General features: G+C 31.1%; 2 protein-coding genes across 2 annotated transcripts; one reads left to right on the top strand and one right to left on the bottom strand.

Moving 5' to 3' along the window:
* Positions 1-2,129: 2,129 nt before the first annotated feature.
* LOC126837644 (sperm-associated antigen 6-like) lies at positions 2,130-6,468 on the bottom strand. Its single transcript, XM_050571580.1, has 7 exons — positions 6,379-6,468; positions 4,938-5,084; positions 4,689-4,862; positions 3,840-3,992; positions 3,615-3,767; positions 2,344-2,489; positions 2,130-2,283 (listed from the first exon to the last, which is right to left on the bottom strand). Exons 1-7 carry the CDS (start codon positions 6,466-6,468, stop codon positions 2,130-2,132), a joined length of 1,017 nt encoding a protein of 338 aa, XP_050427537.1.
* A 5,208-nt stretch (positions 6,469-11,676) lies between these two features.
* LOC126837642 (mucin-5AC-like) lies at positions 11,677-14,906 on the top strand (the record flags this gene model as incomplete). The annotated part of the gene is made up of 2 exons (XM_050571579.1): positions 11,677-13,986; positions 14,064-14,906. Coding segments are annotated over exons 1-2 (3,153 nt in total), but the record flags the coding sequence as incomplete, so codon positions are not given.
* Positions 14,907-17,762: the final 2,856 nt, after the last annotated feature.

Below are 17,762 nucleotides of genomic sequence, written 5' to 3'. Positions count from 1 at the left end.
AAGATGCTAATCTATTATAATGTAATTCAAATTTTTAGTTCACTTTTTAGCTATTTTGCTGGTATATTTTGACCATTAAAAAAAAAACCAAATCCATTAACTCAGGGCTGTAATAATAATAATAATAATACATGTTATTTGAAATTATAATCACATTTATCTATGATATGTGATATAATATTTGTATGTATAATGTGTGTATACATTTGTAATAATTATTGTACATTTAATGTATGCATGTTTAAATGTATTAATCTTCGTGTAACGTATTAAAACTAAAATTTGTATGTGTAATGTTATACTGTTTTTTTTATAAATGAGATTGCTGTATTAACACTGCTTCCATATTGTAATCATAAACCTCTTGCAGGTGTTAGTTTGAATGAAACTATCAATTTTGAAATGTAGGAAAGCCTATATTGACATTTACCATGTAGCAATGTGTAAATATAGCATTTATAAAATCCACGACAACTAAAAATATTTCTTGATTTCAAACGACTGGAATTTATCTATTCGATGCATACAGACTATGATATAAGTACAATAATACTGACTGTCCAATTGTGATCACCTACAATCTAAATAGCATACATTACTGTTGATGGTCCAAGATAATAAATTGAAATAAATGTCAATGAGATAAGATCACTTCACAATTCACAGACGGGCTTGCTATAAACGTGTTACATGTCGGTATGTTTGCTGTCTGTAGTATAAAAAATCAAAGCAAGCATAATAGGTTTTGATGGATCTAAAACTGGTTGTTTTCTATAAAAAAAAAACCTCTAGTGCAGAGGCTCTTAAATCTGTAACTCCAAAAATAGGTGAAATATCCAATTTTATATTAAGTGAAATCATTTTTAAATAACAGACATTTTATGTAGAAAAAAAACCTATAAGCAATTTGATCGAATTTCAGGCATTACACAGTTTATTTTAAAAACAATATGTACTCAGTGACGTACTTTAGGGGGGGGGGGTCAAACCCCCCACAGCAAAAAAAAATTGTGAATAAGTAATATGGTATATCTAGGTATTTTTTGTATAATTGTTACAATGTTACTCTCTGAAGTAATTTAGAGCCTGAAGTAAATAAGTATAATAAATAATAATTGTATTATTAATATTTTAATTATTAAGTGTTTAATGTTTTGTACTGTTTTGACTTTTGTCTACTATTAGATGCTCAAACGCTGCATACCTATTCTGATATTAAAAATACGAATTTACAACAATTTTATATACTTAGCTACTTTACTGTAAACTGTTTAAACATATGTACACATAACTGATTACACAATAATAACTATTGTCTATCTATTATTATTATTTCTTTTCAATAACTATTGGATTGTAATAAATTATTACATTGAAACATCACATTGGTTTCATTTTTTCCTATTCTGCCGTTGGAGAAAGTTGTGTTCGTACGTAAACATTTAGCCAAAATTATTAATTTGTATTAATTAATATATTATCAGAGACAGGCAAAATAATTATAAAAATTCATTTCAAAAGAGAAGTTATTTGTGTACTGTTTTTTTAACCCCCCCCCCCCCCTCAGAGCAATATTGAATATTTTCAATAAAATATTTTTTTTTTTAAATTTGGTTTAAAGTATTTTTTTGGACTGGTTAGTATATATATTCTGTAAAAATTTCTTCTCGATCGGACAGTTTTTCGGTTAGTTATAGCAAGTTTTAAGTTTCAGGTTGAAAAACTGGTCTAATTTTTTATGGTTTTCCCAGTTTTAAAGGCGAAGGATTTTATTTTTTCTACTTTTGATCCACCAAAGTACCAATGTATTTAAAAGAAACGTTCTGGGTACAGCTTTATTTATGAAAAAATTATTTCTTAAGGTTTTCTTGGAGCTTTCCAACTTTTAATGGTGAATGAGTAGAAATGTTAGGTTTAATGGTTTTTTCTGCTTGATTGACAAAGAATTCACAAATGTTGAGTTGCTCGACATATCAATTTATACTAACTCAATATTGACATTTAATTATATAAATAAACTAGAGTAAACTCTATTAATAAATTTGGTTTATACTTAAATAGTAGAAGGACAAATATTGTACAAGAAACGAAACCATGACTTTGATTTAAAGTTAATTTTTCATTACACATTATTCAAATGTTGCTTCCTCTTCATGAGACGAATTGTCAGAATTATTAAGTTCATTACTTTTCGGATGACGACTATAAAACACGCAATTGCTCTTCGGTTGATACTTGTCTACGGTTTGCATTACCGATTCAGGGAAATCTCCAGTAGCTCTTCTACATAGTATACGTGGTTATTAATTAAAAATGTATCAAATGACAGCGCACTGCACTTACTGTACAATGTCTTCTGGGAAACAGCAATTTATTCCTTGCAGTATTTTGTACATTTCCGTATCAGGAGCTGGACTATATTGCTGGATTCTTTTAAGATGACCGTCTAGAATAAAACTTCGTCTCGCCTTAGCGTTCGTTGGTAAAATCTAACAATACATATATAAATTAGTATACTCTTATTATTTGTCTATAGATTTTTTTTTAAATAAATATTTCATAGATGATATAACTATTCATAAGTTTATCCATTACTAAGAATACAAATATAGGCCTTACACTGATTCTTGATTATCCCTTACTTGAACAGTAAATTATTTTATTACACAGCATACACATTCAAAACACTAGTCTTTGCTTCTTCATACGGTATCCTTTATTTTTTTCACATACATTGTTGGACACTTTTCCTCTTCAAAACTGCCTATAATATCTGTGGCTATTCCTAAATCTATCAGTTGTAGTAACTTTTTTTTTAGGCTTTACGAGCTATTTAGGTTTTTAGCCGCCAAAATTATTTCCTTCTATCGCTCTTTATCATAAGCCAGCTCCCAGTCTGCTCCAATGTCTTCTATACAGTAATTCTCTGACATGTCTTTAAGGTCTTTACTTTGGTCTCTTTCCCCTCATCACATCTATCATTGCCTCTTTCAACATACTTCCATAAATGGTCTGCGTATTCTATCTTTGTTCCTCTGATGAATTGGACCACATCTTATATTTTGTACAACTGGTATAGTTCGACGTTAGTTCTTATTTCCCAATTCTGATATTTGTTTAAGAACTTAACTCTAAAATTCACGTAGTTTTTCATCTCTCAATGACTTGTATATGAAAGTGTTTCTGGTATATTGTTACCTTATTCCATAATATCTGCAATGACATAACCTAACCTAACCTCGGATACAAAATAACATCTAACCACTCAAAGAAAGCTACCTCCAACATGTCTACTAGAGAAGTTTGGAGAGTAATGTTCTTAGTTTCTGACACTCTTCCAGTAGCAGTGAACTAACTAACGATAAATTGACGATAGTGAATTAAACAAAGCTGTTAATACTTTTAAAAATTGTTCCAAGACGCATATGACTATTTCCATAGGAGTTGAATCCGTTAACAAAGTATTTAACGTCACTAAATCGTCGCATTTACACAGCAATAGTTTCATTGTGACTTCGGTCTTCAGTCGGATTTCGGCTCCAGATTTAGTAGACTTAAGTATCTACAAGGTATATATTATTAACTGTGCTTGTGGTAAGTAAAGGTTTACCTACTTCTGTCATGATGCAAACCACGTTGCCCGTGGTGCATACTGCTCTTGAATGTTCACAACTGTGTTTGCCTATCAGTCCTAGCGCCCATATCACACCGGCTTTGAGGAATTCGTCGTCGTCGTTTTCTAAAATACCGTTGAGCGGAAGCAACACCTATGAGATGATAAATGCTATCAAAAACTTTTGTGCGTCTTACTAATTTGAAAATAATACACGTTGTCTTACGTCTGACTGAATGATGACAGAAGCGAGCAAAGGTGACGAGATAGCGATATAACCAATAGCTATCACGGCCGGAAGACAGCAATGTTCTTTACTGAGCTTAATAACGTTCATCAGGGCGGCTATTCCTCCAGCGTTGACTACCAATTGGGAAATCTATTTATTAAACAAGAAATTAAAATTAAAATTTTTTAAAATAACCTTTTCTTCTTTTTGGTTTTTAACAAATTTTAGAATAAATGATCAAGTAATTAAAATACGTAATACATTATTTTTTAATAATTTACTTATAAATTCAAAGAAAAAATTATAATAGCCTAATTCATTGTAGTTCAGCAAAGATATATTAGAGCTCATAACAACCTAACGGGCTTATTTTAAGTACAGTATTAATAATAATAAAAAATGCTTGTTGAGACTTGAGATGTGACAACATTTGGTTAGCATAAATTATATTGAATTCAAATATTAAATTTAAATCACTGGGCTGAATATTTATTGTGACTATTTTTAAATAAATTAAGAATTTTTTCACGATTAATGGTATGAGTTGGAATTGCTCAAAAATGTTGCTACATTCAAAATAATATGTTTCTGACAAATCATGATCTATAAATTACAAATAATTGTTCAACGTTTTTTTCATCGTTATTTAAAATGTATTGTTTTTGTCCTCAAATGTCCTTTAGAAACCAGAAACTTCAATAATCATAATTATATTTCCTATTTAGTCTTTAAGACCTAAATAACCAACATTATTTTAGTTAAATATTGGCAAAAATATATGTAATTTTTTAAATAAAAAACGTGGTTTTTCCAGGAAATGTTTAGTTTTAAATCACAATCACTCACTTGAACGCTTTGTTTAACCATTTCACCGACAACTTTTGCAGCTTCGTTGCGAACCAACTCGTCCGGACTACCCATCAACACCAATATCGTAGGAAACAAGTCTGCTTCGATCGCGTTCTCCGACAAGCTCAAACAGTGTCTGACGATATCCCTGATGAGAGCCAACGCTCCTCTCTGTGATTTTTTAGTAGACTTTATTTGAATCCAAATTTACTACAATCGACGAATTCACATTATTAAGGTTAATACCTGAACTTTAATGTTCGTATGGGTCGACGACAACAGGCATACAATGTACGGTAGCTCAGAAGCGGTCACGATCGTTTGGGCCAAGTCCGCGTTGTGTTTGGCGATTCGGTCTAGAGCGGCTAACGAAGCAATTTTCAATGTGGTCGGCTGCTCTTTCAAGCACAACAAAATTTGAGGCACTAAACCTGAAATATAGTGTAATCAGAATGGGAACCATTCCTTCAGATTGGGGAAAAGTATGATGTGTAAAATATGATATGATTTTTCTGTTTTTCGTTCCTAAAGTCTAACAAGACGCACACATCTATATAATTTGATACAGCACATGACAAGAAAACGTGGAGAAATATTGTAGGTGAGACTGCAAGGTCCGCTAAGCTATTAATAAGTGAATTTGAAAACGGATAAGTTTCAGAATTTTGAAAAGACCAAACGAGACGAGTTCTTGTTTTATGCATTTCGGATTAAGCCGAATCTAGTTAATTTTTAAGAAAAACTCAAGTAATTTGTTAACAGTTGAAAAATAATATTGCAATATTTTTTTAATTTTTACATTTGTTAGGATTATCTATTCTTTTTTACAATTACAAAATATGTTAAAAGAGTCATTTTTTTCAATTGATTTGCTTTTGAAATGTACATACTCGTACTATATTATTCATTGTAAATTTGCGTGTCCTGGATAATCATTATAATATTAACTGTTCACAGATATTTACATAAGTATTTTAATAATCTGAGACTACTATGATTAACTGGTGAAGATAGAAAATACCTGCATTGACTAATTGCGTCGAAAGGTCAGGACCATGACGTGCTACCGATGCGATAGCTTGCAATGCAAATTCTCTGACGAGCACATCGAAATCGTCCATACAAACTAAAATGGCGTCCAGTCCTCCGGACGTCAATACAATTTTAGTGAAATCCTCATTGTACTTACAAATGTTCCGAATAAAATCCATGCAGTTTTTTTTATAGTATTTCTACAAATTAACAAAAATTTTAAAATTTAGCGCACAATACTTTGAGTAATCCATCTTTAAAAAGAATTAATATCGACAATTAGATTTGTTCGGATATAAAATGCTGGATGTAAAATTGGTAGTATAATGTCAAAATTTACATTTTTTTAAAATTGAATCATAAGTGGAGGAATGATTATGTGCTAAAAATACTAGAATCGGTATACAAACATATCGAGAAAATAGTAATAAATATTTGGGGTTTTCCTTGCTAAGTATTTCTGTAGGGATTTCCCAGCTAACATTTGCTATTGGAATACCCCAATAGCAAGAGACGGTGTGAATCATAATAAACTTGATATGGACGCTAAACAAGTTATTCGTAGGTATTTTTGTTTTGTTACGCCTTGTTCGAATAGCCGAGTCTGAGAGGAAGCAATCGTAGTCTGATCTGATTTTTTTTATTTTAAACTCACGTTTTCTTTAGCGACGCAATCGAAAACGCGCCCTAACGTGACGGAAGAGCTTAAAACTTCCATGGCACACGATTCACTGTGGCCGATCATTCGGGATAAAAACAGGACCGCGTTCGTCCTGACTGTCGTGTTCGGGTCGCCCACCAACGGCTTTGCCATCGCGATAACGCCGTGTTTGCGAAGACATTCTATGTACGCCGGTTTGATTGCCAGGTCTGCAATGGTCTGCACAAAAGCCAGTTTGCTCTTATTGAAATTTTCTACGACTTTTGCGTTGACAAAAACAAAACCGACGGTTAGAAACTGTTTTTTTATCGTCCGCTTTAACGTTATTTTTACCTTGAACGATTGCCTTAGGAGATGAAGTCATCCTGTTCTTGGAGAAAATATCCCAAGAAGAAAATTTCCTAGAAAATTAATGTCGCTATTTTTTTTACCGTGGAAACAAAAACTGTTTTTTTTTTTTTTGGAAGCCAATCATTTATTACTACAAGTTTTTTACAATTATCAGCAAACTGGGGAATCAAATAATTCTTAAAGTACGGTCAAATCATATCGATTATCATTATATCTGCCATATTTGAAACATTAATATGTTATCCAATAATTTGAGTTAGTCATCAATTCATGACTTATTTTTTATTTAATTTTGTTCTTTAGAGGGCTTCTAACCATGTACTTGTGGAACTTGGTAGTGATCTGAGAATGATTTTCACCATTATTCGGAGTGATTAACACTCTGATGTGTATTATTCTATATTGGTTTCCTCGACTTAAGTCTGGATTGAGGTAACCAATCTAGTATTTGAAGTTGTATAGACTATTCTGTTTGTTACAGAACTAATTGATTTATAATTAGAAATTTCATGATATTAAATCAAAAAGCATTTTATAACAAAAATGATTTGACAAAAGGCTATTAATTGGTGTTCATATTGTGTTTTGATTGCAAATAGCAAAATTACATTTATTAAAAATAAATAATCATTTTCAGAATCTCTTTAAATTATCATTTAACAAAATTATAATAAAATATTTAATTAACATTCTACGTGTATCAATAATAATAGTGTTGTTTTTCATTTGTATTTAATTAAAATATTACACTGCCATTTATGAATTAAAACTAGATTTTACAACATGGAAAAAAGTGTGCCAAGTGTCAACTATATTCAAAGTCACCAGTCTTTAAAAATCAAATGGAATAAAAAAAGTTAGAATATTATCCATAATTGTTTATTTATACATTATGATTTTAGTCATAGATTAACCGCGAACCCGTGTGTTATTAGGTTAGGTGAAAAAAAAATAGCTGGATTAAAATATTTAATTTCAGTTATTAAATCTGATTGTGGTTTTATCAACGCGCACTTCAAACAGTACAGTCCAAACCAAACAAAGTCCGAACCAAGCACAGAAAGAAATCACAGCTCTACAAGAACGGAATAATATACCTCAACTAGTTCTGCATAATTTAGCATATTATGACAGACATTTCTATAAATATTTACCAGTCTTAAATCTTGTAGCTCGTATAAAAACTCACATAACAATAGGTTAATATAATAGAGTTGAAACACCATTAGACACAATCAGATCAGTCTTTACCTACCATAATAATATATCCTTTCACTACTCTGTAAGGTATAAGACATCTGCCTAGTACATTATAACCAAAAATGTTTTAAAAAATATACTAAAAACAAAAATAGTCAGTAGATGCAGTTACTAAAAAATCACATTCAAGAAAATGCTTCGATGCGAATCTAGGATACTGGACCCCACTTCGGTAAATTTTTACTGTGCTGGTTTGAAATATGCTTGATTCGGACTATGTTTAGTTTGGACTGTGCTAGCTTACACTGAACTTGTTTAGACTGTACTTGGTTTGAAGTGTGCTTGGTTCGGACTGTGCTTGGTTTAGACTGTGCCGGTTTATACTATGCTGGATTCTTACTATTTCCAAAATCGCATCGAAGCGTTTGATTGTGATTAAATCAAATTCAGATTTCATAATTGATATGAACCATCATAACTTCTTCTGTACTGATTTATACAGCGCTGGTTTAAACTGGGCTTGGATTAAAATGTACTGGTTTAGACTGTACTTAGTTCCACTGTGGTTGGTCAGGTATTAAGCTCAGGTCTGTGGTTTACTCCTTCAGTCACCTTGCTGAACAGAACGTTCTCTTTTCATTAGTACTGAAGACAAGTTTTAGGTCTTTGTGGCAAACCACTCATAATTCTCCGTTTTCATTATTCACATCATAGCGCCTGATGTGGTATTGATACACTAATCTTTGTTATATGACGCCGATATAACTGGACTAGTGCATGTAAGATTACGAGCAAGCTATCATCTTTCTCCCCGGTACTATGTGGATCAGCTGAGATTAAAATTTACCATACGTTTTTCCTTAGTAATGCTTTGTTTATTTTTTACCTATTTTTTTATTGAGTGTATACATACACAAGCTTTGACTTTATTTGTGTCTATACACTTTATTTGATCAGTTACCTATGAATTAAAAACAAACAATAATGTCAACTTTAATCGCAGTACAGGGCCTGGTTATGATGTTTGGTGGCATATTTTTGGCAAGTTTTTTTTGTAAATATATTACACGTTAAACCTAAAAAAAATAAGATACTATAACATAAAAACCCTGGTACTGATTATTTCATGTATACATATGTTTTAAACACAGTTTTCAACTGTAAATATAATTATTTTACTAGAATTAGTTATACTATTGAAATGTTTTAATAGTACTTATAACATTTTCTATGTTTACGGTTTATTATTCTTTTTATTTAACTCTGATGTGTTGGTTTATTATTTAATAGCTTTATTATTACGACTATAACAAAAAAACAATTTTTTATGTTGCAGCAATTATCAGCAGGCGCACTACTTATTCTGTCAAGAATAATTTTTGATAATCCGGAGAATTTAGGTGAGTTATTTATGTAAAAGTGTTATCCACATACTCATACTAAAATAGGATTCAATAATAGTCCTTACGCTTATTTTTATAAATAGGTACCTTTAATTTTATTTAGGTATGTGAATAATAAAATATAATAGTTGATGATTACATTAAACAAATAGAAAAATAAATTGTTCGGTGGCTACTTATATTTTACTCACTCATATTTTTTTAATAGAAAAAAACTTAATTATTAAAAAGATATTTAAAATGTGAATTTTTCCCGTGAAGTCCAGTTTTATATAAAAACTAAGCTCATAAATAAGTAAACAAAAATAATATTTGGAGACCAATATCCAAATACTATTAATTAACCAATTGATATACTTAAACTTTTATCGTAGACCCAATTTTCGACAAATATTGCCAATATTTTACTTCCTAATAAATAACCGTTCTCAGTAGTGCCAACATTGTATACTATATAAGGACGTTAGGTTAGTACACGGTATCAATAGTAAAGTTATTGGTGATTCAATACAAATAATATTTAATATACCTACAAGTTTAATATATTAATTTTTAATTTTACAGAGTTTTCCATGGCATCCACAGGTGTCCATATTCTAATAGCAACAACGTGGTTAATAGTGCTATTTGGATCAGTTAGTATTTCTTAGCATTACTAAGTAACTACAATTAATGAAAGCACAAAAATCGTTCAAGTAGTATAGTTATTTGGATATACGTACTTACATACTTTTTGTTTAGTAGTAAGACATGTGCTCTCATATAAGGTGCATCACTCTGAATATTCGTTGTTCTCACAAAAATTACCTTTTATATTGGTATATTTTTACTTAGTATTAAGTATAAATTTTTATCAATAAACAAAAAAAGTAGAGATCCCTAGAAAAATAGATTAAAGATAAATATAGAGATAATGTATTAGGGATAAGATATTAGAGACACTAAATTAAACATAAAAATAGAGATATCAGATTAGATATAAGATATGAGAGATACCAAATTAGAGATAAGAGACAAAAACATGGCCGCTTGAGAGGGGGTCGATATCAATGAAATACACGCTCTACATAGGTGGTGTTTTAAAAAAATAATTATTAACTTCTAATTTAAAAATTCAATTGAAATTCTGACTATTCATGGAAGAAAATGTCTTTAATATCCATAATAGTAGCCCAATTAATCTTTGATATATTTAATAATTATTTCTTAACTATAAATAGTAGTTAAATAACAAATACCAATCTTTATTCCTAATTACCTACTATTGTTTTCTTTAATCAATTAAGGTAATCTTCAGTATAATTTATTCAGTATTTATTATACATTAACTTATAAATATTAGAATGATATAAGTATTTATAAAATGTATACGTCGTATGTGCTGAAAAATTTTGTGAAATCTGTAATCTTTTAATGTATTTAATAGTTATAAAAAAAAAAAAGTTGACAACGGCTTTCTTAGAAAAGTGCATATTATGTAATAGCTCCTTTCTATATTTACCTTTCAGTCTAATATTTTTACCTTAACACTAAATCTTCACTTAAAAAACGAAAAAAAGAAAAGTGTTCCACTCCTTCTACAGGAAAGGGTTTATGAATTTTTTGGTTAAACGGTAGTTTTATGTCTAAAGAAAATCTCATACAATGATCTAATAAAACTATTTTTTAAAAAGTTGCAGACATAAGTAATATTAACTTAAACAATATCTAAAGTATATGTTGGTTTTCTCAATAATTAAAAAAAATAAGATATCTTACAGATACGACTTTTAATCAATATTAAAGCTAAATAAAGGAATAGGTTCAGGGGCTTAAAAAAAATGTCGTTCTAGACACAAAAAAAAAACAAATACATTATTGTAAAAAAAGTACCTTCACAGCTCCGCATCAAAAATTCACTTGCCAAAAATTAAAGTTAAATAAATAATAATTTCAACGAACAGTGTTTATAAAATACGTATAAATTAAAACAAAACCGATTTTTTTTTATCGCTCGATGCTTTATACTTTACTATAATACACTATAATATTTCAAGAAACCCAAAGAAGTTGGTTGAAGGAAGGATGAGGATAATAAGTTCACACTATTTTAGTCGAGTAAAAATAGTATAAAATAATTTAATTTGTTTCAGAATTCTATAACATGTATAAGTCTAGCTATAAAACTATGGATAGCATTCATAATATTATGGATAGGGTTGACAATTTACTCAATAACCACAAATGAGTAAGTAAATAAATTACTAATATTTACTATAGTATATAATGTATACTAACAAGTTTTAATTGTTATATTTTCAGTAGTTTTTTATATGCTAATGGTCGCAGTATATCGTCAATGTTTTTAATTAAAAACAAGGAGCCACGATCATCAAAGAAAGGAGCGTCTAATATATTTACGACAACTAAAGGCATCCCTAACAAAACTCCTCCAGTTACCAATTCTGTTTTTACCCCTCAAAATACAAAACCAGGACCGACTGAAAAACCAACTACACAAACCAAATCATCTGTTCACACCAAACTGCCATCGACAAACACAAACGAAAATATTTCTCCTCCAACCGCTTCTAAAAAAAATACAACTTCACAGACAGATACGACTAACACTTCTTCCACCACACTTGTAGAAACAACTACCACATTAACAGCTACTACCAGCTCTACTGATTCACAATCTACACAATCAATAAAACCTGACAAGAACTCCACTTCTTCCACCACACTTGTAGAAACAACTACTCCATTAACAACTACATACAGCACTACTGATTCACAATCAATAAAACCTGACAAGAATACCACTTCATCCACCAGACTTGTAGAAACAACTACCCCATTAACAGCTACTACCAGCACTACGGATTCACAATCTACACAATCAGTAAAACCTGACAAGAATACCACTTCTTCCACCACACTTGTAGAAACAACTACTCCATTATCAGCTACTACCAGCACTACTGATTCACAATCTACACAATCAATAAAACCTGACAAGAACACCACTTCTTCCACCACACTTGTAAAAACAACAACTTCATTAACAGCTACTCACAGCACTACTGATTCTCAATCCATAAAACCTGACAATATTACCACTTTATCTACCACAATTGTAGAAACGACACCCATATTATCAGCTACTAACCGCACTACTGTTTCACAATCTACACAATCAGTAAAATCTGACAGTATTACTACTTCTACTACCACACTTGTACAAATAACTACCCCATTAACAGCTACTACTAGCACTACTATTTCACAATCAACAAAAGCATTGACAACTGACAGAATTCCTACTTCTTCCGCCACACTTGTACAAAAAACTACCCCATTAAAAACTACTTACAGCCCTATTGTTTCACAAACGACACAACCAATAAAACCTGACAGTATTACCACTTCTTCTACCACACTTGTACAAACAACTACCCCATTAACAGTTACTACCAGTACTTCTGTTTCACAATCAACAAAACCATTGTCAACTGACAGATTTCCCACTTCTTCCACTACACATGTACAAACCACTACCCCCTTAACAACTACTACTAGTACTATTGTTTCACAATCAACAAAACCATTTACAACTGACAGAGTTCCCACTTCTTCCACTAGATTTATACAAACAACTACCCCATTAAAAACTACTTACAGCCCTAATGTTTCACGATCAACACAACCAATAAAACCCGATAGGATTACCACCTCTTCCACTACACTTGTAAAAACAACTACCCCATTAACAACTACTACCAGTACTATTGTTTCACAATCAACAAAACCATTAACAACTGTCAGAGTTTCCACTTCTTCAACCAGACTTATACAAACAACTCCCCCATTAAAAAGTACGTATAGCCCTATTTTTTCACGATCAACACAACCAATAAAACCCGATAGGATTACCACTTCTTCCACCACAATTGTAAAAACAACTACCCCATTAAAAACTACATACAGTTCTATTGGTTCACAATCAACACAACCAATAAAACCCGATAGGATTACCACTTCTTCCACCACACTTGTAAAAACAACTATCCCATTATCAACTACTACTAGTACTATTGTTTCACAATCAACAAAACCATTGACAACTGACAGAGTTCCCACTTCTTCCACTAGATTTATACAAACAACTACCCCATTAAAAACTACGTACAGCCCAATTGGTTCACGATCAACACAACCAATAAAACCCGATAGGATTACCACCTCTTCCACTACACTTGAAAAAACAACTACCCCATTAACAACTACTACCAGTACTACTGTTTCACAACCAACAAAACCATTGACAACTGTCAGAGTTTCCACTTCTTCAACCAGACTTATACAAACAACTCCCCCATTAAAAACTACGTATAGTCCTATTTTTTCACGATCAACACAACCAATAAAACCCGATAGGATTACCACTTCTTCCACCACACCTGTAAAAACAACTATCCCATTAACAACTAGTACTAGAATTACTGTTTCACAATCAACAAAACCATTGACAACTGACAGAGTTCCCACTTCTTCAACCACACTTATACAAACAACTCCCCCATTAAAAACTACGTATAGCCCTATTTTTTCACGATCAACACAACCAATAAAACCCGATAGGATTACCACTTCTTCCACCACACTTGTAAAAACAACTATCCTATTAACAACTACTACTAGAATTACTGTTTCACAATCAACAAAACCATTGACAACTGACAGAGTTCCCACTTCTTCCACCAGACTTATACAAACAACTACCCATTAAAAACTACGTACAGCCCAATTGGTTCACGATCAACACAACCAATAAAACCCGATAGGATTACCACCTCTTCCACTACACTTGTAAAAACAACTACCCCATTAACAACTACTACCAGTACTACTGTTTCACAATCAACAAAATCATTGACAACTGTCAGAGTTTCCACTTCTTCAACCAGACTTATACAAACAACTCCCCCATTAAAAACTACGTATAGCCCTATTTTTTCACGATCAACACAACCAATAAAACCCGATAGGATTACCACTTCTTCCACCACAATTGTAAAAACAACTACCCCATTAAAAACTACATACAGTTCTATTGGTTCACGATCAACAGAACCAATAAAACCCAATAGGATTACCACTTATTTCACCAGACTCGTACAAACAACTACTCCATTAACAACTACTACCAGCACTACTGTTTCAAAATCAACAAAACCATTGACAACTGACAGAGTTCCCACTTCTTCCACCACACTGGTACAAACAACTATCCCATTAAAAACTACTTACAGCCCTATTGTTTCACGATCAACACAACCAATAAAACCCGATAGGATTACCATTTCTTCCACCACACTTATACAAAAAACTACGCCATTAAAAACTACTTACAGCCCTATTGGCTCACAATCAACACAACCAATAAAGCCTGATAGGATTACCACTTTTTTCACCACATTTGTAAAATCAACTACCCCATTAATAACAGCTACCAAAAGCACTGCTGTCTTACAATACCCACAATTTTTAAAACTTGACATGATTCCCACTTATTTTACCAAACTTGTACATACAACTACACCATTATCAGCTACTTTCTACAATAACGCATCCCAATCAGTGATAAATTCACAATTAAACATTTTCAGAAAGAAAAATAAAATATTGAAAATTATGACACCATTAGCAACGACTGAAGTAATAATAAGAATGGCTAGAACTTATAACAGGGCTATTTCATCTCCATCAAGGACTACGAAAGTGATTTATGAACCAACAATAATTAACAGAATTTCCACAACATATAGGAATTCGGCCAAATTATTTTGGATAACTATACAATTAATAATGGCCAGAAATGTAACTGAAATATCATCAACGTTTAATAGACCAACTATTGGTACAATCATTTTTAAGAATTCCGTTCCACTACCACCATCGACTAAAATGACCACGATAGCAACAACTAAGCCACTAACAACAACTAGAGCTCCAACCTTTATTAGAACAACTTTAAGCACACAGTTTACACTACCAATAATCATACTCCACGTTACGAAAGGAGACAACTCCAAGGCTATAACTCGGAATACGATGCACTTTGGTCGCTACCAACTTACGCGACCTCGTAGCATGAAGTATAAGCGAACAACAGCAACCATAAGGACTACAATAAGATCTAACTTTTGGTCTACAAATAATCCAAGTCCTCGAATTACAAATCAACAGTGTGATTGTAGTACTAATAGGATATATCCTGTAAATCGGAGGAGATATCATTTCCATTTTAAAACAACATTGCGCCCTAAAAGGTATACAACCTTAATAAACAACTAATATGATGGATTAATACATATTTAGAACAACTTTTTATTGAAGATAAATATTTTTTAAAAGTTTAGGGCATTAGAAGAACGTCTAGATCTCCGGCCAATTACATTGAAATATTATGCCTACATCACTTTAATTTTAATTAATATCATGGTTTTTATCATTGGCCTTACTGTGTTAATTCGAATGTGTTTTGATTCATTTGTTATACGTTTACTGTGTTAGGATGGTCCTCAAAAAGTTGATTTTCGAATTTAAACCTCGAGGCCCCTTAAAAAGTTTCTAAATATAATAAAAATTCGAAATATATTTATTTTAACTCTTGCCCAACAAATGTTGAAGTTTTAATAGGATTTAACATAGGTTTCCACCACCTGAGTGTAGTATAAATCAATGCATAACTTTTTTCCTACTCCAAGCTATAAGACCTTTAAAAATTTAGCCCAAACTAAGGAGTAGAAAAAAGTTATGCATTGATTTGTGCACAAGTGTCTAAACCCTATGTTAAATCCTATTGTAGAACACCGGTTAAAAATTTTTCAATTTTTTTTTAATCTTATTTTTATTACATTTAGAGACTTTTTAGGGCGTTGAGGTTAAATTTCGAAAAATTACTTTTCAAGGGCCACCCTAATGTATGGTGTATACATATGTGTGTCAGAAAAACTAAAATTTGATCTAGGCGGTCGTTACCCGATAATTATTGTGCTTGCTGAGACATTTCTTTGTAACTATTAAATATGTTAATTTATATTTTACAGAATATATTTAGATGAAAATATTATTGAGATTCCATCGTATACTCGAATGTTTGAAAATAGTAAAACAACAATACATGATCATATTTTAGAAGATGGTTCCCTGAAATCCAGCGGTGGATTTGATCCATTCAGTATGAATAACTTGGCTGCAATTATTTTCCTCAGTAAAAACGGCAATTTTTTTCTAAACAGATAGCAACTATAGTATTTAGTTTTTAATTATTTTTTGTAGTGTTATACATAGTCAGTTTGTGGACTCTGATAAACTACATACGAAAACTACAAAGCATCAAAGTGAAAAAACGTTGCATTTGTAATTGTGGTGATATCATATGCAGAATCTGTACAGAATACATGCTGCTACATAATTGTTCAATCTAAAAAATATTATTACCAAAAAAATACATTATTTTTGTTTACTATTCTAAAATAATAATATGATTTTATAAATGATTTGTTTCCAGAGATTAGAACCGCTGTAACGGCTAGTGAATCGCTACTACTTATGTGTTTAGTGCAGAAATCTAATTGTACAAAACGACATCGTTTGGTTTAACCCGATGCACAAAAATTATTATTTTTTAAACAAGATATTTAATATTTTTCTATTATTTAGTTTATTATTGTTTAATTGAGTTTCTACCAAAAATGACATTGTGTTCTGATGTATATAGGTTAATAAGTGAACTATGTAAATATATTTATTTAAACGTTCAAAATATATCTTTATTGCACTAAATATGTTAAAGAATCATTTTTTTCAATTACGGCGTCTTTAGAATTACATTATATATTTTCATTAAGCGGTCATTTTCATTTTAGGTAAAAAAGAGAAGGGCGTCATGACAGTAATGCATATGCATAACATACATAGTCTCTAAACTTGCTACATGACTATTATTTAAACATTTTTATCGTGTTCAATTTAGATTAATATTTGACTTTTTAAAGTCATCCATTACAACACTTTAAGGCAAAACAATTGTTTGAAAAATAACAAAACCCGTTAACACGAATTTTTGTAATACTACTTATTTATCGATAGTATGTTCATATAAAAGTAATAACGTTTTAACCTGAAGTCATTTTTTTGGCAAAAGTAGTTTCGTACGAAACTCAATGAAATAAACCTAACCTAACCTTAGGCAATTTAAATCCCAGAGCTCCTGCAAACCTTCTCTCAACTGATTGTATCTTATAACATATACAATTTTACCATCCATTAATTATTATAAAACATAATTTTCATTAAAACTACTTTTTAATACTTATCACAAATAAGAAAAAGTTTTGTTTTTTTAAATTTAAATTTATATATATGTATATATAT

The sequence above is a fragment of the Adelges cooleyi genome, unplaced genomic scaffold (assembly GCF_023614345.1).
Source record: "Adelges cooleyi isolate 19-005CV unplaced genomic scaffold, UGA_ACOO_1.1 ACOO_flye_CR_arks_rails_tigmint_CR_PRNA_265, whole genome shotgun sequence".
NCBI classification, from domain to species: Eukaryota; Metazoa; Arthropoda; class Insecta; order Hemiptera; family Adelgidae; genus Adelges; species Adelges cooleyi.
This window is presented reverse-complemented; position numbering and strand designations above follow the sequence as displayed.